The 22,004-nt window shown below is 45.7% G+C and overlaps 1 protein-coding gene and 1 long non-coding RNA gene across 20 annotated transcripts in view; one reads left to right on the top strand and one right to left on the bottom strand.

Annotated features, from left to right (window-relative positions):
- The window catches only part of LOC120400606, a 303,500-nt gene extending 288,115 nt beyond the window's left edge, over positions 1–15,385 (top strand). The window contains exon 7 of the long non-coding RNA XR_005595919.1: positions 14,672–15,385. This is a non-coding gene — a long non-coding RNA (uncharacterized LOC120400606). The remainder of the gene's footprint in view (positions 1–14,671) is intronic.
- The window catches only part of BCL2L11 (BCL2 like 11), a 53,457-nt gene extending 33,706 nt beyond the window's left edge, over positions 1–19,751 (bottom strand). For 3 of the 19 annotated variants that reach the window (XR_005595916.1, XM_039529375.1, XM_039529376.1), the window contains exons 1-2: positions 16,280–16,631; positions 15,395–15,835 (exon numbers count right to left, since the gene is read on the bottom strand). Coding sequence is in view for 18 of the 19 variants with exons in the window: in XM_039529375.1 (XP_039385309.1) it covers positions 15,395–15,835; positions 16,280–16,331 (493 nt within the window). In the remaining variant the exon portion in view is untranslated. The other 16 variants (XM_039529384.1, XM_039529387.1, XM_039529386.1 and 13 more) reach the window with 16 other exon arrangements.
- Positions 19,752–22,004: the final 2,253 nt, after the last annotated feature.

The raw sequence follows: 22,004 nt of genomic DNA, 5'->3' as shown, positions 1-22,004 counted from the left end.
TATTTCTCAGTTTTCCATAAGGCATCAGCTTCGGTTAGAAAGCACAGATGAAACAATATTAACTGCACCACGTCATATCTGTTTACAGTTTACCCTGCGTTCTCCCCACAATCGACACATGCCATTTTCAGGCTCTTCTTCCTCAATCTTGGTCTTTTTGTTTTGTTTTTACGTAACACTCAGTTTCACTGCAACAGATTCAGGCTATTTTCAACTCAGGGGAAAACTATTAGTTAACAAACTAATGTTTTATAGATATTTATTTTTGCAATTTTTAAATAAGCGCCGAGAGAAGGTTAAGAAGGAACCTTAGCTGAGTAAAGAAACCACGTAGTAGGGTTTTCGTCTAACAGCCCCTTCTTCACCCCCATTAATACAGGCCACTCGTCCAGTGATGCTCAACATGTGGCCCTCACAGCTTTACATTGTTGTGATGAAGGTGGAAACGTTGGTATTTTTAGGATTCCTATGCATGCCTTTGTTTCCCTCAGGGCTTTGCATTACTATGCACTGAGGGCTGCTCTCCACAAGGAAATTACATCCATATAGCTTGAAAAATCAACACCCCTGAGAGACATAGCTACACTGACCTAACCCCAGTGTAGATGGTGCTAGGTCAACAGAAGAATTCTTCCATTGACCTAGCAATCGCCTCTTAGGGAGGTGGATGACCTACGCTGATGGGAGAACCCCGTCGGCACGGGTAGCATCTACGCTTAACACACAATAGCAGCGTGTAGACATACTTGGTGTGCAGCAGGAAGAGATGAGGTGTTTGACTCACATAGCAGACTGTTAATAACTCGCTTCCAACCAAGCTGAACAAAGTGGACATATCTGAATGGAGGATCCGGAAGAGACAATGGAAACCCCAAAGACCAAGACGTTCACACTTAGCAAACAACAGCCAACAGGAAGATTTCCCTCCACCTCTCCGCAGAGAAGCGGAGCAAGTCCTGAGCTGGAGAACAAAGCGGAAAGGTGTCACGTGATGTGGCTGTGTTAAGAATGGAGCTCTCAGAGGAACAGGGGAGCTCTCACAAGGGACTAAAACAAAGAAAGGGAGACAGAGAGGAATCAAAGATGGTGGCTACAGCAGCATGGCTCATAGCTAGTCTGACCTCTGGCTTAGCCTTTGCTTCTCGGTCAGGTTCTGTATGCCAGGTGACTAATAAATTATTACCTTGTTTTGAGAAGACTGAAGTGTTGCTGCAAACACTTACTGCGAGCATTGTGCCCTGAAGGGGCAGAACAAATCTCATGCAGGAGTCTGGATCGGCAGGACAGGCTCCAGGGAGAGAAGGAGGGACAGCTTGTGCCCAAATGTCCAGTTTGGGTGTCAGGGAGGCTATGGGCCTGCCATTGCAGAACTGTGTGGTTCCTTGGGGTCCAGCACAATAAAGGGGTCACTCCTAACGGACTGGTTCCCAGGCACAGCCCAGATCTTGTGGATCTGGGACAGTTGTGCTCTTGGAGGGGGACTGTGTTACAAAGAAACTATAACATTTGACTAGAATCGGAAACGTGTCCCTTGAGTCATTCCATTTTTAAGTTTGAGTGAGAGCTGATTTAAAACACTATAGAGATGCAGTTAGGGGGAGCACCCCAAATGCCTCCCACCACTTCACCAGGAGCATGCTGAGCGGCTGGTTTCCCTTCTTTGCCATAGGTACTCAACAGCTCACCAGCTGACTGGCTGCTACATCACAAGGGGAAGGAGAAAGCAGCTCTGGCTGCTCTTTTCCTTCCTTTAAGCTGTGAGAATTCTGCTAACAGCTCGGCTGCCTCTGCCTGAGCCTCAGCCTAAGGGAGTGCGCCTAGCAAAGGATGGCTCCCTTACCCCACACAACCATCCAGGGCAGCCCAGAGGAGGAAAAACTAAGAACCAATGGCCAGTTACTGGTTCCCAATTCTCTGCTCCAGCCCAAAGTTTGGCTGCTTTAAGTTATGCCAACTCCATGGTCTACTAAGGGATGTACACCGGCGGTGTACAGGTAGCTAGAGTGTAACGTGCTCCAACCAAGGGAAATGTAGGAACTGACTATACCAGCTTTACAGTCACTGGAGACTTCCCACATATGGAGATAATCCCAGCAGGGGAACTTGTGGGGGCATGAATAGTGCAGTCGGAGCAGAATAGGGAAGAAAACATGCCACAAAGTATTGACTGTGGCTCCTTGACCTTTCTGAAATAATGTGTTTGGCCCTCAGGCTGAAGAGGTTTGACACCACTGCTCTAACGTCTGGGAAATTAAATGAAAGTTACTGAGGAAAGGAGAGAAAAGTTTTGCCATTAACATTTTGGAAAATCTATCAAGATTCCCTTTGCCTGATGCAACATGTCATTACAATCCCAAGCAGTCACCTTAATTTAGGACAGTGTTTAAAAACAACTGGTAGAACGGAACACTACAAATAATAAATCTTATGAAACACAGCCAGTGCCTTAAATGCTTAAGCTCTCAGAGTATATTGTCCATTCACATTTATCAGATCCCAGGCAACAAAGCTAAAAAAAAGTACTTCAATCAACTTGCTAACTTAACCCTTTGAAAACTCTCAGCCAGATACATGAATATTTAAAAAACTCATCTGCAGTCTTGGTAACATTAGTGTTCCTGCTCTTATCTTGTTTGTTTGTTTGTTTTTGGTCTTGTAGCTGTGTTTGCAAACACAAATATCAGTATGAAACTAGCCTGTGTTATACATGCAATGTGTAGACTAGGAAGATCTGTTGAACCTGGAAAATGTGTGCCCTTACTTTTTAACCAAAGTGTATTTATTTCAAATTTAATAAATGAGTCAATCTGAACAGCGAGGGGCATGTACAAATACACAAAACAAAAATAGGAAGCAAGTCTCCATTAAAGGCATTCAAAAACACCTAGATAAAACTCATCCCATCCTCCCATCAGTCCTCCCGCCACTTGTGCGTATGCAGTGAATTCAGAGTTAGCCTGGCCTGTGGCTAATGAAAGCAGAATCTAAAAGGCTTTTTAATCTGTTAATAAGGAGTTACCTATCCTAAGTAACTCCTGCGTCCCAAACACATTCCCTCCACACAACAGCAGCGTTGGAGTTGTGTTCTTAGCCATGCAGCATTGGAAAAAATTTTGAAGCAAGAGTTGGCAGTTCGGGCTCACCCAAGTGTGCTCAGAGCCATACATTTCACCGACTAAAGGGATAAATAATTCACTCTGCATCTAACTATCCTTCAGATCATTCTCTTCAGAAGCCCAATATGCAACTGGGCTCCAAAGTCGTCAAAAGTGTCAGTGTGGCTGGAGGATAAGTAACCCCATTATCTAATTCCTGAAAGCTCCACTGTAGAAGATAGTTAACAATGAGGTCCTTGCGAGCTGAAGAACTCTGCTAAATAAACAGTCAGCAAAATGGTCTACTCTGGCCTAACTAGTACCTAAGAGCTCTTTTCACATACAAGGCATATAACTTGAGTTCCCCAGGATAACTATAGGCAAAGAGACAGAGTAGGGAGCCATTTGAGATGCAAGGCCAAATTAATACCAGTCAAAAAAACTGGGATGTTGCCAAAAAGCACCTTGTCTTCAGAAGAGGGAAAAAGAAGGTATAAGGTGAGTTAACCAGTACTATCTGCAACTCCGAAACCCTCATCTCAAAGGGCAGGTCCATGGTTCTATCTCCCAATGAGAGACTAGAGCAGGGGTAGGCAACCTATGGTACGTGTGCCGAAGATGGCACGCGAGCTGATTTTCAGTGGCACTCACACCGCCTGGGTCCTGGGCACCGGTCCGGGGGGCTTGGCATTTTAATTTAATTTTAAATGAAGCTTCTTATACATTTTAAAAACCTTATTTACTTTACATGCAACAATGGTTTAGTTATATATTATAGACTTATAGAAAGAGACCTTCTAAAAACGTTAAAATATATTACTGGCATGTGAAACCTTAAATTAGAGTGAATAAATGAAGACTCGGCACAGCACTTCTGAAAGGCTGCCGACCCCTGGACTACAGTGACACAAACAGGAATGTCTCCAAAATGAGAAAGACCTTGCTAGGTCTTTGAACCTGAGACAGCCAAGGATGCCCTACTGGAATGCCTAGGTACCTCTTGGATTTCTCTCTCTCGTGTCTTTGGGAATGCATTAAACCACAGGATACACTGAACTGCAGCTGGACAAATGAGCAAAACCATAGACTGTTCTCTCAAAGGGATGGCGGCATGTGACACTATCTACTCTGCAAAGAGTTCACTGGGAGGAAATGTGAAAAACAGCTACTGCAACAAGAAGGTGCTGATCTAAGTATTACATATTTAATCGTTCATACCTGCAACATTTCACAGGGTACAGGTGCTATTTTCTTGGTTTAAAAGAATAGCGCACAAAGAAACAATTGCCCTTTAAAGTGAAAGGATGATCACTGTGGCTCTATATGTACAGACGATATTAAAAGCAAATGCCATGAATTACATGAAAATCTGACACTCTTTAAGAGCTATCAAATTTTAAGCTATACTACAGAATAGCCCATGACAATTCTACTTCTGGAACTCACAGGAGAGTACTGCAGGCTCAGTTCTAAGGACTGGTGCTGAGTCTTTGGAGAGACCCTCCATGAAGAGACTAAGGGTGAGGAGCTGTCCAAGGATCTGCTGAAGAATATGGAGCTCACAAGAGACTGCTCCTATGGAAACAGAGCAGCTTGGTGGAGCTGCGAATCAGTCAACAGACTTGTATATGGGGAGTTTCTTCTGGCACCAAGGATTATGACCAACTGGCTGCCTCTATGGTCCTGAATAGCCAGTTTGTCCAATAGCACATTCCAGTTCATGACAACTGAACTGACCACATATGAGAAAATTCACTTCTAATTTGCTTTCCCTCAGTAAGTTCTTCAGACATCCAAACATACCCACTCTCACACCCACTCACAGACACACTATAAAACTAATCAAGCTTCTGCTCCTACAGCTGGGAAGGAAGAAAATCTTGTTCCTAATTTTAAGTAGTTGGGAAGTGCTCCGACACTATGGTAAATGGAGACCATGTAAGTGGACAGATACACAAATCGACCCCACAGCTCCTACAGTTCTGGAACTCAGTTAAGCACTCCACACTTCAAATGTAAAGTACTAACTGCTTAATAATTTAACATTTAATTGCTATGAAGCTGGAGGAAATCAAATCTAATCAGCCAAAGATTGTTAATTTTTATTTCAAAACCAAAATATGAATTTTAAATGCAAAAAGCAACCTATTGTATGTCTGAATTTTGAGTATTCCACTTTGAAGTTTGCAGTGAATAAAAAAAATTTTAAGTAGGGCATTTTGAATGGCTTGCCAGGCAGAAAGTTTTATCCTACACTTCTGAAAAATCTAAATATATCTACAGACATAAAACGTTTCACAGCAATAACTCATTCCTATGAAACACTAGGTTCTGTGCAGCAAAACTATAAAGGGAACAATAACGGATCTCTAAACAGCACATCCATAATAGACTGTCAGCACAGGTAACAGTGCCATTAGGTAAGGTTACCTCACACTTTCCATTATGGGACCCGGTTTTCAGGTGCTTATAGTTTTGCCAATCTAACTGCTCAGGCTGATTTTTTTTTTTTAAATAAAGTTTCAGCTAAATGGCTCTGCTGTTTCCAAGAATGAGATTAGGGAAATATATGTTGTTTTGCTCATGTTAAAATAATTCTTACAACTGTTTTGCTGAGAAGATCTAGCACTTTCACACTCTGTAGGAGGGAATTTAAATTTGGTACGGGGAGAGGCTGCCCTGGTATCAGGGATATTCCTTAGGCTATCCCCATGAAATACAATCCAAATTTGGCCAAAGTTATAAACCTTTGAAAAATCTCATGCGCATATGCCCAGTAGAGACTTGTTAGTTGGCAGCTAAATTCTCCAAAGACTCCACCTGCACTGAGTATGCTCCAACCCCTCACAGCTCCTATATGCCAAACAGACAGCCAAGTGCCATCCTCACAAAGCAACGAAGCATGCTCCATGCCAAGGATGTAAGGGCTGACCAGGACTTTCCTGGCTGCTGGGAGCCACAGAACTAAGACCAGGTAGACCCGCTCTGAAGTGCTCGTAATGCTCCCCTTGCTGGTACCCAAGCAGCAAAGAGGAAGCTGCCTGACAAATGCAAAGGGGTGAGTAAATGGGGGGAGGCTGGGAAAAGATAGGAAGAGGCGGCAGAAGAGAGAAATATGGGCAGGAGTTGGGGAGGGGAGTAGCCAAAAGTCCATGATGGGGTGGAGCGGATGGTGCAGAGGAGAGTAGCCACAGCTTTACAAAAAGGTCAGGGAGAAAACAAGGGTATTTAAAGAAACATGGAGGGCGATCTAGGGGAGCATGTGGTAGGTGAAATACTAAGAGAGTGAGGTGCAGCGAGCTAGGCCATGTGTGATGGCAAAGGGAGGGAAGGGAATTCAGAAGATGAAGAGGTAGAACTGTGAATAGCTGGAGGCCAGGAGCACACAGCATTCCTCCTCCAGCCCCACAAACCTGACTATTTAGGCTAACTGGACTGCACCTCTGCAACTGTCTCTCTACTGGAAAACATGCCATGAATCATAACATGCTGTAACTATGCTGTTTTGTAATGATTTAGTACACACACACACACACTACAGAAGCATTAAGGATGAGACAAATACCCAGATAATCTCTCAATCCTCCCATACATAAATACTTTTCACAACTATGAACCTTTGATTTAATTAGGGGAGGAGCAGATGTTTGTTTCATGATACACTGGCCCTTTTTTGCTTTTAAGTTTTCTATCACAACTTCAGTTCTCCGTCATGTTGGCTGCATTATACAAAACTCCCTGCCTCCCCCCCCTTCCAACAACAAACGAAATCTAGAGGTTATGCAAGTGTTACAGTATCTGTTTTTCTTATTTTCACATACAGGTTGCTGCGTCCTCTGCTCTCTAGAGAGAGCAAGCAGAACAGTTTCATTCAGGTGTTCTCAAGATTCTACACCTCTTCTGGTTGGGAGGAAAAGATACCGAATTTGAAATAACATGGGAGAAACTAATTTCAAATGCAATATGCACAACACTCATTTATACAATCCATAGGGTTTTAGAGAACACTCTAGAAACCCTGTAACTAATCAAAGATTCCCTTGCTTACACAGTCACTTGTTTTTCAAAAACTAGATACCTTTTCATTTAAAAGATAAGCAGAATGATTAGCCCCTAATATGGACTAATATGACCTGAAAACTGGTTTAAAATACTCACGTGAGCACAAAAACAACTTTATGTAATGTCTTGTACTCTCAGGTCATTTTACCCTGTGTGTTCCCACACGAAACCCACTAGCCATTCTCTTTCCTTATTCTGGAATAAGACCACAGCCTTCTCCATGCTCCTGACCCTGTACAGAGTTACTTTTCTTCAACCTCAAACGTTCCACTTCCTTTAAGAGCGCCAGCATAGAACCTTTCCCAAATCTTAGTCAAAACCCAGTCCAGTTTATATTACACAAAAGAAAAATGCATTCACAATAAGAGGGGGAAAAAAGTAGCTTAAGCATATGCTTTAATAGGACATGAAAAGTCAGACAGCAAAAGCTGGCTCTAAGGTTTAAAGTACAGACAGACAGGATTACCTGTACCACATCCCTGTTGAGAATAGTCTGGTCTCTGATAGCATGTCAAGACTGTAGTATCCTTAAGCATGCCATTTCTTCAAAGAAAGCGCATGCAACCATAGCAAATATAGCCCCAAAACAGTGAACATAACCATACTGGGTCAGACCAATGGTCCATCTAGCCCAATAGCCTGTCTGCCGACAGTGGCCAATGCCAGATGCTTCAGAGGGAATGAACCGAACAGCTGGTGACACCATTTATCTGAATGTGTCACTTACAAAAAAAAAAGATTTAATTTCATATCTGTGAAGTCCAAATAAAACCTGATTTCCCTCCTGTTCCCCCATTACCTAAACACTTCATTAAGTTATATAATCCAAGTATTCCTTTCCCCACCCACTCCAGCCTTCTATCATCCTCACAGAATTCTTTCGTTATCCTGACATAGATAGATAAACTCAAGTATCAGAGGGGTAGCCGTGTTAGTCTGGATCTGTAAAAGCAGCAAAGAGTCCTGTGGCACCTTATAGACTAACAGACGTATTCACCCATGAAAGCTCATGCTCCAATACCTCTGTTAGTCTATAAGGTGCCACAGGACTCTTTGCTGCTAGATAAACTCATGGCTGTTTCTTCATTATTCACTCTCTGGAATACACAACCTTTTTGCATAAAACCCTTATTAACTGTCCTTGTGCCATGACTTGGTTACAGCTTGTAACCTCACAACCGTTTTCCCTCAGAGTCTTTTGCTTCCTAAAGACCATTATAGATCTCTCATTTCAGGAATACTTTTGAAAGTTTTAAATGAAACATAACGTCTTGGTCTTTGTCTTACAATTTTAAGAGTTCATATTACCCTTCACACAGGACATCATGGCAATACTAATCATCTTAAATTTAAGGTTGCAGACATAACCCTCAGAAAAATTTCTTCCCTGTGACGGGTGGGGAGTTTGAGATCCCCTTTGCATTCCTTGTCAAGCTTCTCCATTACACACATACCCTTTAGATCTCGATTCCTCCCCATAAGCTAAGTTGTACGAGTCACTAAAAATGGATAAAGTCATACTGAGACCACCTGTTAAAGAACAGGAAGGTCTGTCCATTTGGGATAACAGGCTGTCTAATCTCCTTTCCCCATTCACAGCAAATCAAGGTGTGGAATGTTTTAGATTGAAGAAATGTTTGGAAGTATTGTGGGACAATCATAACAATAGAGTAATGTGGCAGCAAACAGGGATGACTGCTGTATTAATAAACTTCAGCCAGGATACGAGCATGTGTTATACCAAACTGCACTCTTGGCAGATGTGAAAAAAAAAAAATCTTTTTAACACAACGTAAGGGGCCTGACCTCGCTGTTATTAGATTTAACTGCAATTTTCAACTGTGCACCACAAACTTTTGTTTCATTGCTTGGGCAGTTGGCTAGGTGTTGTAACTCTCCACATGTTGAGCCCCTTCTGGCTGTAACAGGTGGAACAGACCCAGTCTATCACTGGAACGCTGTCAGTCTATTAGAATCATACTGTGTTTGCCAGTATACAGAATGTCCAACAAAGAAGAAAACAAAGCAATATTCCTTATTGAGTTATCTTCTGAATTAGTTTGCTTTGTACATCACACCCTTGCTTGTAAGTTTATTACCCCCCACCAAAGATATGAACAGAAAATATAAAAAGTGTGAGACGGTATCTATTACCGTCAGACATGTCTCTTCCTTATAAAATTAAGGACACACTGAGCTTAAAATGAAGTGCCTAAAACCACCTGGGAAATGTAGGTATCTAGCATAACCATTCACTTTGTGTCACTCACTTATATGATGCTCTCTTAGATACCCATAAGAACACTGCAGAGGGAGAGGGGAAAAAGGGAAGAAATCAACAGAAAAAAATTTGAAACTGTGGGATGTGAACCTCATCCCCGCTCTGGTCCCTGTACACCAGGTAAAGGAGCTCTGCAGGCGCTCCAGAACTGGCTGCTGGAGAATTTCCCAGTTGCATGAACTGAGGAAAATAGCAATAAATAACTTCCTGAGGACAGCCAGCAAGCTCCGGCATAGGAGGGGTGTTGGGGACAGGAGAGGACATATTAGGGGTGGGAGAAGAGCCTGCACCAACTATGGGGATTTTCAGGTGGCATACGCTACGGAGCAGAACATTAGTAGCCTGTGGTGGGTACACTGAAAATTAGAGCGACTCTCAGATCTGTCCCCCTGAAAGTCATTCCAGACTCTGCAGCAGTCCAGAGTCTAGGAAGTGTAAAGTTGACCTTAAACCCACCTCAGCCTCACATTCTGCCCGAGTTGCAAGTTCTGATTCATGGCTCTAAGAGACACCACAGAACCTCACCCTTAAAAATATCTGAAGTAAGCCAATGGCAGGAAAAGCTTACTTTCCTTCAACTCATCTCCAAACTGGGTTGGCCTAAAAATTCTTAATTTGTTTAATTGGCCTTGCTGAGGAGCAGCACGTTCTAATCCAGGGGTCAGCAACCTTTCAGAAGAGGTGTGCTGAGAGTTCATGTATTCACTCTAATTTAAGGTTTCGCGTGCCAGTAATACATTTTAACGTTTTTAGAAAGTCTCTTTCTATAAGTCTTTAATATATAACTAAACTACTGTTGTATGTAAAGTAAATAAGGTTTTTTAAATGTTTAAGCAGCCTAGTTTAGAATTAAATTAAAATGCAGAGCTCCCCGGACCAGTGGCCAGGACCTGGGCAGTGAGAGTGCCACTGAAAATCAGCTCGCGTGCCGTGCCATAGGTTGCCTACCCCTGTTCTAGTGTGATTCCTGTTGTTGTTCTGAGTACTTTTATCGTGGTGGAAGAATTACATGACAAACAGCTTTTATAACATAAGTCCCACATTGAACTATATAGGAAAAAGGCACATCTACCCTTAGAAGGGCCCTTGAAAAATATATAGAAACTTCCAAATAAATTGCTAGGAATTATAACCTTCTCTTTCCTATTCCAGGGATCAATTCCCAACGAGCCGCTGACACCAACACATACACTATAACTCATTGAAGGACAATAACATTGGTGCTGTACACTGCAGTGACAAATATAATTTTAGGTCACAGTCCTCCATGAGTTATGCACATGCTTCATTTTACTCACAGTGAGTAATCCCATTGACTTCAATGGGACTATTTGTGTGTTCAACATTAAGAACACATGCTTATGTCTTTGCAGGACTGGTGCCTTACAAAGTCTACAGACACTTATATAAACCTGCACTATACAATCAGGACATTTATAACACCAAAAAGATAATTCACACAAACATTTTTACAATTTAGTGTACCCTAAAGGATCCTGGGTACCTCTTTCAAAACCCTTGCTACATACAATATATAAAGTTAGGTAGGTATTCAGCAATGATGAGCAATGACGGATTAGCTGCCTGGTTCCTTTTACTGCTCAGTCATTCAAACATTGGCGCGGGGGCGGGGGGGAGGCTTGAGTTTGTTTTTAAAAGGAGTGGAAGTGCTATTAAAAAAAGTACTATTTTCCAGGGCTTTAGAGTGGAGCCCAAAGCAGCTCCAGAGCAGTGGAGCTGCAGGTTTTTGGCTGGAGCAGCAGAGCTGGAGCACAGCTCCAAAGCCCTGCTATTTTTAGGCTCTAGCTGGACTCCATTGAAACTCACTTTCAACCTTAATTTTTGTTGCTTGTGAATATATACATGTCACAAACTACCCAAGGGGTGACCCATATTGTTATGGCCATTCATTGGACCCTTAACCCGTATTTCATTTCCTCTGTCATAAAATCTATTTTATAAATATTACAAAAATATGAAGTTACTTTACAAAAGAAATAGTTCATAAAATTTTACATTTATAAAGTCTACCTGATTCTGGCCACTGGCATATATTCAGTTCAATTCAAGAACGATGTTGATAATTTGGAGAGGGTTCTGAGAAGAGCCATCAGAATGATTAAAGAATTAGAAAATGTGCCTTATAGGCTATAGACTCAAGGAGCTCAATCTATTTAGCTTAACAAAAAGGTTAAAAGGTGACTTAATCACAGCCTATAAGTAGCTAATAGGGAACAAAAATATTTAACAGTGGCCTCTTCAGTCTAGCAGAGAAAGATACAACATGATCCAATGGTTGGAAGTTCAAGTTACACAAATTTAGACTAGAAATAAGATGTTTGATTTTTTAACACTGACTAATTAACCATTAGAACAATTTAGTGAGGGGTCATGGTGGATTTTCTACAACTGATTTTTTTTTTTTTAACTCAAGACTGGATGGGTTTCTAAAAGATTTGCTCCAGGAATTATTTTGGGGAAGTTCAATGGCCTGTATTATACAGGATAGATAATCACAACAGTCCCTTCTGGCCTTGGAATCTATTAAACTATTTCCCCCTGGGTGGATAAAAATCAATGATTTGTGGGGTGAATAAAAACCAGCTTTTTTAAATTTTTTGTTATTTAAATTATATTGAGTTTTTCTTTTTAAATGTAAACCTGTTTAAAAATGAAATCTGATCTTAATACAAAATGTGTTAAGGCATAATCCCTTTAAAAATTAAATAAAAAATAAATATACTGAACATGAGCCTCTACCAAAAACTTTGAGTTAAAGGCTGCTTTTGTATATCAAAAAAATCATGTGAAAAACTTCCAACTTTTGAGGTCAAGCTTTATAAATATGGCTCAATGTAGTAGTAAATAAGCAATATATCATTCACCATTTTCCTACATACTAAAAATTTACAATTAATAAGAATCTGAAAATATTAAGCTAATTGCTTAAATAAATATATATAGTTATAGCGTATGCTCCTAGGAAACAAAACGATGTACCAAATCTAGTGTAAAGGCTCTATTCAGTTGTAAATCAACATGTTTTGATGGCTGTATCAACTAATGAAAGTACACCTTTCTTCTGAAGATAACTGAAGTACAAATGGAAAAGTTGATTAAATTGATGAATTGAAGTGAGGCTTTCTACTTGATTTAAATCATGACTGCAATATCAGGTTGATTTAAATCAATCCACCCCACTTTCACCTGGATTCCACTGTATTAAATTCATCTCATTTTCAAAGTTTCATAAAAGTCAGGCATTCCAAATGTTAAGGGCTCAATTCTACTGTTCCTATATGAGTAAAATTCCTATTGAGTCCAGTGGGATTTTTGTCTTTACAAGGACTGCAGGTTCAAGCCCTTATGGCCACATTTCAGAGATTATGATCTCTTCTCTCTACAACAAGTCTCAATACAAACTTTAAAACCAACCAGTAAGTCCTTCCTTGGAAAGCACAGTCCCTGGGGTAGAATAAAATGTCTTTACGACTTCACATTTCTATTCCAGTGGTGTTTGAAAATGTCCAGGGTTCCTATTTAAATTCCCTCAGCAGTTTATACTCAGTTTCTGACAATTTAATGTTTAGGATGGTGCCCATAGTAACAACGGTATGAGAAAATTTCAGCACAATAATCATTTACAAAGTTTTCAAAGCACATTTTACATGGGTGAAAAAAAATTACTTCTCTGAAATTACAGACAGGACTTGAGTTTCTTTCTTGAACACAAAGAATGTTGTTCATTGCTAAACTATAGCTTTACATGTGTTATAAGCGATGTTTAAACTCTAGTTCCTTTTGTCTAGTGATACCATGTATGTTCTCTCACTAAGACTGTGAAACTTGCATTAAGCTGCAATTACTGCAATAATGCCAGAAAGTCTTTCCTAAGGGAATAGCATAGTAAGTACTTTGCAGCTGTAACCACAACTACCGAAATGTTTTGATCATGGAAAGCTTAAGTTGGTGTTTGTTATTCACCAAAAAGCATTATCAACATGAATAATTAAACCATTCCCAGGACTAGATGTTCCCCATTTCCACTGAGATTTGAACATAGAGACTTTAATATTGGTTCCTTAGAAAACTGACTCTTTTTAGCTTACTTTAACCTCTCTACCTTCATCTGTAATATAAGGAAAGTGGGACAAATGTTGCAAGTTGCTTACTACAATTGTCTTTTTTTTCCACCTCTGGAGATGTGGATTCAAACGTTACCTAAAGTCACAAGAATTGTTTTGTAATCTTAATCTGGTCCTTAAGACATTTAAAAAAAAACCACCAAACCCAACACACTACAGGTAAGATTTTCAAAGCTGTCCAAGACACTTTGTTACAAAACCCCCATTAATTTTGATGGGAAGCAAGGAGCTGAGTCCTCTAGTTGGCTCTGGAGGAAAAAAATCTCACTCCCACATGACTTGTCATAAGTAACAGGCAGTCAAGACCAACCCCTACAATGGATTAAGGAGGAGTACCACAGAATCCAAAGTAGTCCTAACAACGAGGAGTCCTTGTGGCACCTTGGAGACTAACAAATTTATTTGGGCATAAGCTTTCGTGGGCTAAAACCCACTTCATCAGATGCATAGAGTGGAAAATACAGTAGCAGGTATATATACACAGTACATTAAACAGCTACCACTCTGAAAGTAGTCCTAGCCACTCTTTCCTAACCAGAAGGTGGACTCTAGAAAGAAACTCTGAAAGATGAGGGGGAAGAGAGATGGTCCTCTGGACTCCTACAAAGGCAAAGAAAGCTCTTCAGTTGGGAAAATACACATCTAGTAGTCTTCTCTACACTCCTAACATAGGTAACTCAGACCATACCACCCACCTTTTACAGACTCCTGTGGCAAACATCAAATTCAAGATCTACCAAGGAAATGTTACAGAGTGTCTCAAAAGACTCAGCCAAATGGGACACTATGTTCAGATATCCTATTGATGGGCACTTTCCAGACAGGCATATACAAAGACTCTTTAAGCCACCAGACTCATCCATGTACATTACAACTAAAAACTTTAAATTTTAGTCAAGTATTTCATAATTACTATGCAAGTATACTAACTACATTGGTCATCTTACTTGTGTTCTGGGGAAGAAATGGTGTATTAAACTATTACCTAAGCATGAAGCTGCAAAGTATATCAAAACAACATTTCATAAACATATCTGAAATCAGAAAACTTAAAATATATTTTCCTATTATTTTTTAAATCTGTACAGATTCCCTGCATCACATGTGCAAAAAAAAGTGCCAGTTCAGAATAGCAAATTTCAGCCCAAGATGGATATCTACAGACAACTTTAAAACTCCAGAAAATAAGAGACAACAGAAACTGAAGAGAGTTGGTTTGTAAACTTCTTTTCCTCCCAGTATTCTGATTAGCCGGATCTTCAGGAAACAGCTAAGAATTTGTAGTAATGGAAACATCTCTCCAATCTTAGTGCTATATTCCAGTGTTTGCTACCAATATTCTGTTTATTATACTAAGCAATATAGCCTCTACATTTTATCCCCACTCTCCATTGCAACTTCCTTAGTTGGACAGACAAATCTCCATGTTAAGGCACAAGTTATTTCAAATAAAAAGAACTGTCCCCTTATAGACTTTGTATCAGACATAAACAATTCAAAATATTTAAATTTACCAGAACACATTCCATGTGCTGTGAAAATCAAAGGCAGGAGGGATACTTGGACCACTTTCCAATTCGTTAGGAAATGTTCACTGGATTTAAATCTTACCCAATCAGTTCATAAAATATAAGGCAGTTTTCAATTTTACTTTTGTTGTTTAATAGCTCAGCCCGATGTCACTGTATAACATACAGTATTTTGTTCTTATTGAAAAATGTTAAGACTGAGATGCTGAAAGCAATACAATGTCCACAGGGGTATTCAGAACCTATTGACAAACATAAACCATGAGCTAAAAGGTTTCTTACCATGATCTTGCTTACCCATTGCACTTAGATAATGATTAAAGGCTTGACAAGGGGGACTTGGAGTCTGTGTGGACTTGTCGCAACTCATAGGCGCAGGACTCCTGTCTGTGTCGAAAGAGAAATACCCACTGGAGGATCTAGACAGCAGAGAGGATCTTCTTACAAAGATGAAAAGTGGGGATCTGGTAGCAAATGGACTGGGGCTACTGGGTGGTGCAAATGGTCCCTGAGGGCTGCTGGGCGAAGAGCTCCCTGAGGGCTGCTGGGCGAAGTCCCCCTCACCTGAATGATTACCTTGATACTGTGTTTGTATAGAGGTAGGGGCCCCAGGTCTAAGATGCTGAGGTTGACTTGGCCTTTCAATTGACTGAAACTGTCCACCTTCTCTGTTGCACTCTGAATTTAGATCAGAAGGTTGCTTTGCCATTTGGTCTTTTTTTCCTGCAAAGAAAGAAGACGACATTATGAGTAAGCTTTCCAGGGTCTACTATAATACTGTAATATCTAATAAGTTTTGCAATAAATTCTCAATGTCCTTATTTACATTGTTAGAATTCTAGTAGTACTGCATATGCCTTTCAGCTTACATTCTTCTAGCTTTCTAAGTACTCCCTTCTTTCCCTACACCCCAAACACAATCAAAAAGTGCTATCAGATTTATGGGTAGTTTCCTGTCCACTGTTTCCACCCCTCCTAGGATACCTGCATCAAAAGTATAAACCGTGAAAAGCCTTTGTCCAAACAAAAGGAATTTAGTTTTAAAGTGGAATTTATCAGCCAGGCCATTATGCTTCAAATCTATATGAAGCTTTGATTCAGTTAATTAAAAAAAAAAGAGCAATAAGCTCTGATTTCCTCAAGTGATTAAATAAAAGGATCGGATACTGTGCTGAAATGCAAGAGTATTTGCAGTGATTGTGCAGAGCCTCCTGGCCATGTTCCCTGTTCCAGCCCCATTGTTCTATCTAATGTGCTGATCACAGCAAGTCTGGAGGAGGTTTGGCAGCAGCAATCAGTTGTAGTACGTGCGTCACAATAGAGTTTGTAGATTGCACAGGGCTGGCTCTCCTTCACCCCCCGCCTCCCTTTTAATGCTAACTCAACAAATCCTCCTTCCTACTACAAACTTCAAGGGAGAGGGGAGTAGTAAAACGTCAGCTTGAAAAACACTGCAACTTCTCCACCCAAACAAAGCAATGTCGCTTTGTGAAAAATACCCCCGAGACAACCACACTAATACGCGCACACACACAGCCCAAACCCACAACTGCAGCCTTTAGTACACAATGTCTACGCGAATCCAGCGCCGCACTTCCTAAAACAACAGACTCCAGACTCATCTTTTTTGGGGGGGGGAAGGGAGGGGGGAGAGCTGTACATTATACTGCAAACTCGCCCAGGAAAAACGCTCCGGGACCGCACGACTTCCTGCTGCCGCGCTGGGGCGATCCCGGCCGGTGGCGACAAGCAGGAACCGGCAGGAGCGACGCAGAACCCGACCCGACCCGACCCGAAGCACGGCGGGGCAGCGCAGCAGCCCGGGGCCGCCCCCAGGCTCGGCCCGGCCGCCCGCCCCCGCGGGGGCGCACAGGAAGGGGACCCCCAACCAGCCCAACAAAGGCAGGCGAGGGAGCCGGCGGGCACCGCGGCCACACAAAGGAGCCGCGGGGGCAGCGCCAGAGGCCCCGTCCCGCTTCACTCACCTGTTCGGCACCCGCCTCCTCCTCGCCAGAGAAACGAAACCGCCCCCCGCGCCCGCTGCCACACGCGCCCTGCCCCGCGGGACCCGGCCGTGCGCCCGCTCGGCCGCGCTCGCAGTGCGGACTGCCCGTGCCGCCGGCCGGGAGGCGCTCCGCCCGCACGCAGCGCCCGCCGCCGCCATGCCGCCAATCCGGGCGCGGCGGGGCGGGCCGCTCCGCCCTCCCCGCGTGAGGCCACTGTTTACAAACCGGCAGCCAGGCGCGCACGGGCCCGCCCGGCCCTGCTGCCCGCGCGCCTCTTCGCCTCCGGGGCGGGCCGCCCCCCGGGCGAGAGACACCCGCACCGGGCCCCCGCCCAGAGACACCCCAGAAACCTCCTCAGCGCCGCCCCCGCCCAGAGACACCCGCACCGAGCCCTCAGCGCCCCCAGATACCCTCAGTGCAGCCCCGCCCAAAGACACCCGCACCGAGCCCTCAGCGCCCCCAGATACCCTCAGCGCGGCCCCCGCCCAGAGACACCCCAGAAACCCCTCAGTGCAGCCCCCGCCCAGAGACACCGCCAGAAACCCCTCAGCGCCGCCCCCGCCCAGAGACACCCCAGAAACCCCTCAGTGCAGCCCCGCCCAGAGACACCCGCACCGAGCCCCTCAGCGCCCCCCCAGACACCCTCAGCGCGGCCCCCCCGCCCAGAGACACCCCAGAAACCCCCTCAGTGCAGCCCCGCCCAGAGACACCCGCACCGAGCCCTCAGCGCCCCACAGACACCCTCAGCGCGGCCCCCGCCCAGAGACACCCCAGAAACCCCCTCAGTGCAGCCCCCGCCCAAAGACACCCGCACCGCGCCCCTCTGTGCAGCCCCCCCGCCCAGCGCCCCAACATACGCAGAGCTCCCTGCCCCCCTTGCCCAGCGCCCCCCGCCGGGCCGGGAGAGGACCGTGTCCACACCAGGCGGGGATCGCTCACAGCTCCTGGGGAGGCGAGCCCCGAGAGCCCGCCCGGCCCCGCAGCCCGCATGGACCATACAGACCAGCGGGACCCGCTGGCGCGGGGAGGCCTGGGAGCCGGCCTGCCCCTGCTGCGAGGGGCACACTCGGTCCGCCCCGGGGACAGGTCGAAGCCCTCTGTGTGGACAGCCCAGACCCAGCCATGTGGGCGGGTTAGGCCGGTCCGTGTGCAGGAGTCTGTGCCGGCCGTGCGGACAGGCCAGACCCCGCGGTGTGGACGGGTTACATTGCTCAGAGTGGATGGGTCCGTGCCAGCCGTGTGGACAGGCCAGAGCCAGACCCGGCCGTGTGGAGCGGTTAGCTCGGTACCCGCGGGGGGCTCTGTGCCGGCTGTGCGGACAGTCCCGCCCCGGCCGTGTGGACAGGCCAGAGCCAGACCCGGCCGTGTGGAGGGGTTAGCTCCGTACCTGCGGGGGGCTCTGTGCCGGCTGTGCGGACAGTCCCGCCCCGGCCGTGTGGACAGGCCAGAGCCAGACCCGGCCGTGTGGAGGGGTTAGCTCCGTACCTGCGGGGGGCTCTGTGCCGGCTGTGCGGACAGTCCCGCCCCGGCCGTGTGGACAGGCCAGAGCCAGACCCGGCCGTGTGGAGGGGTTAGCTCCGTACCTGCGGGGGCTCTGTGCCGGCTGAGAGGCCAGTCCCGCCCAGCCGTGTGGACAGGCCAGAGCCAGACCCGGCCGTGTGGAGCGGTTAGCTCGGTACCCGCGGGGGGCTCTGTGCCGGCTGTGAGGCCAGTCCCGCCCGGCCGTGTGGACAGGCCAGAGCCGGACCCGGCCGTGTGGAGCGGTTAGCTCCGTACCTGCGGGGGCTCTGTGCCGGCTGTGAGGCCAGTCCCGCCCGGCCGTGTGGACAGGTCACACTGGCCAGACTGCGAGCGTGGCAGGAGGGACGCAGTGGTGCCGGAAAGCTCGCCGCAGCGCCCGGAGAGGGCCGGCGAAGCGGGACGCGCACCCCTCGCTCCCTGGGGGTCTCTGGTTCCTTGCGCCGGGACAATCCCTTCGCCCTCCAGACGCTAAAGGGCCCGCGGAGAAGGCGCTCCCGTAACGGCCGGCGGCGGCCGGGGAAAAGCCCCGGGCGGGACAGAGCTCGGCGGCGGTGCCTCTCCGCTCCGGTGCGGGGCAGAGCGGGGCGGCTGCCCCCTCTCCGTCCTGCCCCGAGCTCGCCGGCGCCGGAGTTTCCCGCAGGAAACCATCGCCGGTGTATCGCGGTGCGAAGGCTGCACCAAGCCGCCGGCGAGCAGCGCGCTCCGCGGAGGTGCCTTTGCCACGGGAAAACCCAGAGTGCGCAGAGCCGGGCCACGACCGCTGAGTGGGTGTCCGCCACCCTGCCAGAAATCGCTGTGCGCCCGGGGCCGCGAGACCCGGAGCCGGGAGAGGGGGCGTGGGAAGGGATCCTCCGCTCCGCTCCGCTCGGCTCCCCGGAGTCTGCCAGAGAACAAGCGGAGGGGCCCCGCGAATCCGAACTGCCGAGCGCCGTGGCGAGCTCCGTCCGGAGGGTGCAGCTGGACTGGCTGCGTCCCCTCCCCTGCTGGCTGCACACAGCCCGACCCTGCTGGGCTCCCGGTCCGCCGGAGCCAGCCCCGCTCACCTGCTCGCGGACAAGCGCCGCATGCCTGTGAAATCCCCTCCAGCGCGGGCACAGCTACCCCCGCCGGCGCGCCGGGCTGTTTATCCAGGCACTGCGGAGAGCGCCGACCCGCCACCGCCACCAAGCCCAGCTCCCGCCCCTGGCCAAACCCCGATCGCGACGCGTCTACTGCATCCACTAGCGTTTGTTTGTTCTACATGCACAACAGACGGCCCTGCCCTGTAGCGATCGTGCTGCTAACGTGGGTACATGGCAGGCTCGGAAACCAAGTTTTCTCGACTCCGTGGGACAGAGGGTTCTTGTGCCTCCTCCCACACAAGCTCGTAAGCGGCAGGGGGGCCAATGCGAGCCAGAAGGAAAGAGTAGCGGACAGTCCGACACCGTCTTTCTGCATCCACCCGTCTGCGAGCAGCGAGAGGCGCTCACCCCTCCTGGACAGGAGAATCGCGTGTGATCGTTCGTAGCACAGGCTAGTGCAGTGCAGCCACTCCCGGGTCCTGGCCTCTCTAGGGTTCCTGAGCTGACCGGGTGTCTGCTCTCGAGTCTAAACTCCAGCTGCCTTTCGTCTTCACGGCGCTTCCCGACAAGGGCTAGGAGCGGGACTGACTCATCTCAGGCACCCATCAGATGCGAGAGACCGAGCTGCGATCTCCTCTGCGGGCACGGATCCCCTTGCACAAGTCTCACGGGCACTTCGGTCGACAAGGCAGCTCCATGGCCAAGAGAAGAGCAAAGGTTCGGACGATTCCGGGCTGTCCTCCACCCGCTCCTGCTGCAGCAAGGCTGAAATGCCCCCCTGCCTCCCGGCTATGGCAGCCGGGGAAAAGCGGTGTCACCTGTAAACAGCTGAACGCGTCCTCAAAGCGTTCTCCGCTCCGAGCCCTGTGAGCGTGCGGGGTGCGGCTCTTTTCTAAAACCCGATCTAGCTCCACGGATCTGGTACCTAATTAAACCAAACTCCCAAGCCGGCACAAGAGGCTAGCGAGACGTGTGTTTTCGCTTTGCCCGTGAAATTCTCTTCTTAAATAACGTCACTATTTTAACCCAAAACATTCAGCAATCTTATCTATTTGAGGAAACATCTGGGACGGGGAGAAAGGATGGTAAACTGCCTAATTTTACCTTCCTTGAATATTTTGCTTAACGCAGTTCTAAAAATATACATTAAAAAAACCTTCAAACACTTTTATAAACAAGCTCCAAAGATATTTCAGTTTAAAGGCAAAGGACGATCAAATCGAAAGCTTGAATACAGACTTCTATCGGCTTTCAGTCGTTACCACAATCCCTTTGTGAGTTAAGTTTGGAGTAAGTCACAATTCACTCAAAAGCTTCACTTTCTAACTAGTCAGAGAGAATAGAGAGAACGGGTTGGTGGTCAGGACATACATTTCAGTACTAGTTTTAAGGTCCTCGTGGTCAGGAATCCAGGAACTCCTATTAACGCTGCCTTCTACCTTGACAATTTCTGCAGAAATTCCCTATTTCACTTCCCAGGGATTCTTAACTTCCCCTATAGAAACCTTAACAAATGCATATTATATATTTGAAAACAATGAAATATTTATGCAGCTTTTTTGTAGCTAGTTTCCCACAATAATGTGCACACTGTGGACTTTAATGACACAATTCTGGAGTTAGTGTTTTATGTAACAGCTCTAATATTAATAAGCTGAAAAAACTTTCATATTGACAGTTTTTATTTAACCATGAAAATCTTAATTTACAATATGATTTGCATGTACAATCATAATGTTATTTTGTGGTAAGCATCTCAGAAGTGCACTTTTGCAGTTGAGGACTGAAGACCACAGCTTCCTTTACAACACAGTCCAGACAAACGTGTTTCATGCACTATTAGCACACAGGTAAAGGTAAATCAAAACATTTCACTGGAGAAAAATACATGTAAAATCAAAAGGAATATTCATATGTCTTATTTTTGATGCTGTATATATTACTTCTTGTAAAGCTAAGTCGTTCAGAGTGGTGAAAGCTCAAATCATTATTAAAATCTCTGTTTATTTCTAGATTTATTGCATTCAACTTTTTAAATGTCAGTCACTTGATAAATTAAATGGATTAAGTGTTCGGTATTATTGCTAACATTAATCTGCTAGGCATAGGGATACAATGGGTATGAGTTACAGGTGTTGACTCCTACATGTGGTTGTGTACATTGTGTACATTTTAGAAAAAAATATTTTAATTGCTTTGTCTATTTTCCCATGATTATACTATTCATAATCACAATACATTTTTGGGGAAGAGGGGAGAAAAAGAAGGGAAGGATGGTATTTTGGTTAAAGCCACAAGAATGGC

This window comes from Mauremys reevesii, linkage group 3 (genome assembly GCF_016161935.1).
Source record: "Mauremys reevesii isolate NIE-2019 linkage group 3, ASM1616193v1, whole genome shotgun sequence".
Classification (NCBI taxonomy): Eukaryota; Metazoa; Chordata; order Testudines; family Geoemydidae; genus Mauremys; species Mauremys reevesii.
Note: the sequence above shows the minus strand (reverse complement) of the source record. Positions and strands in the feature narration are given on the sequence as shown.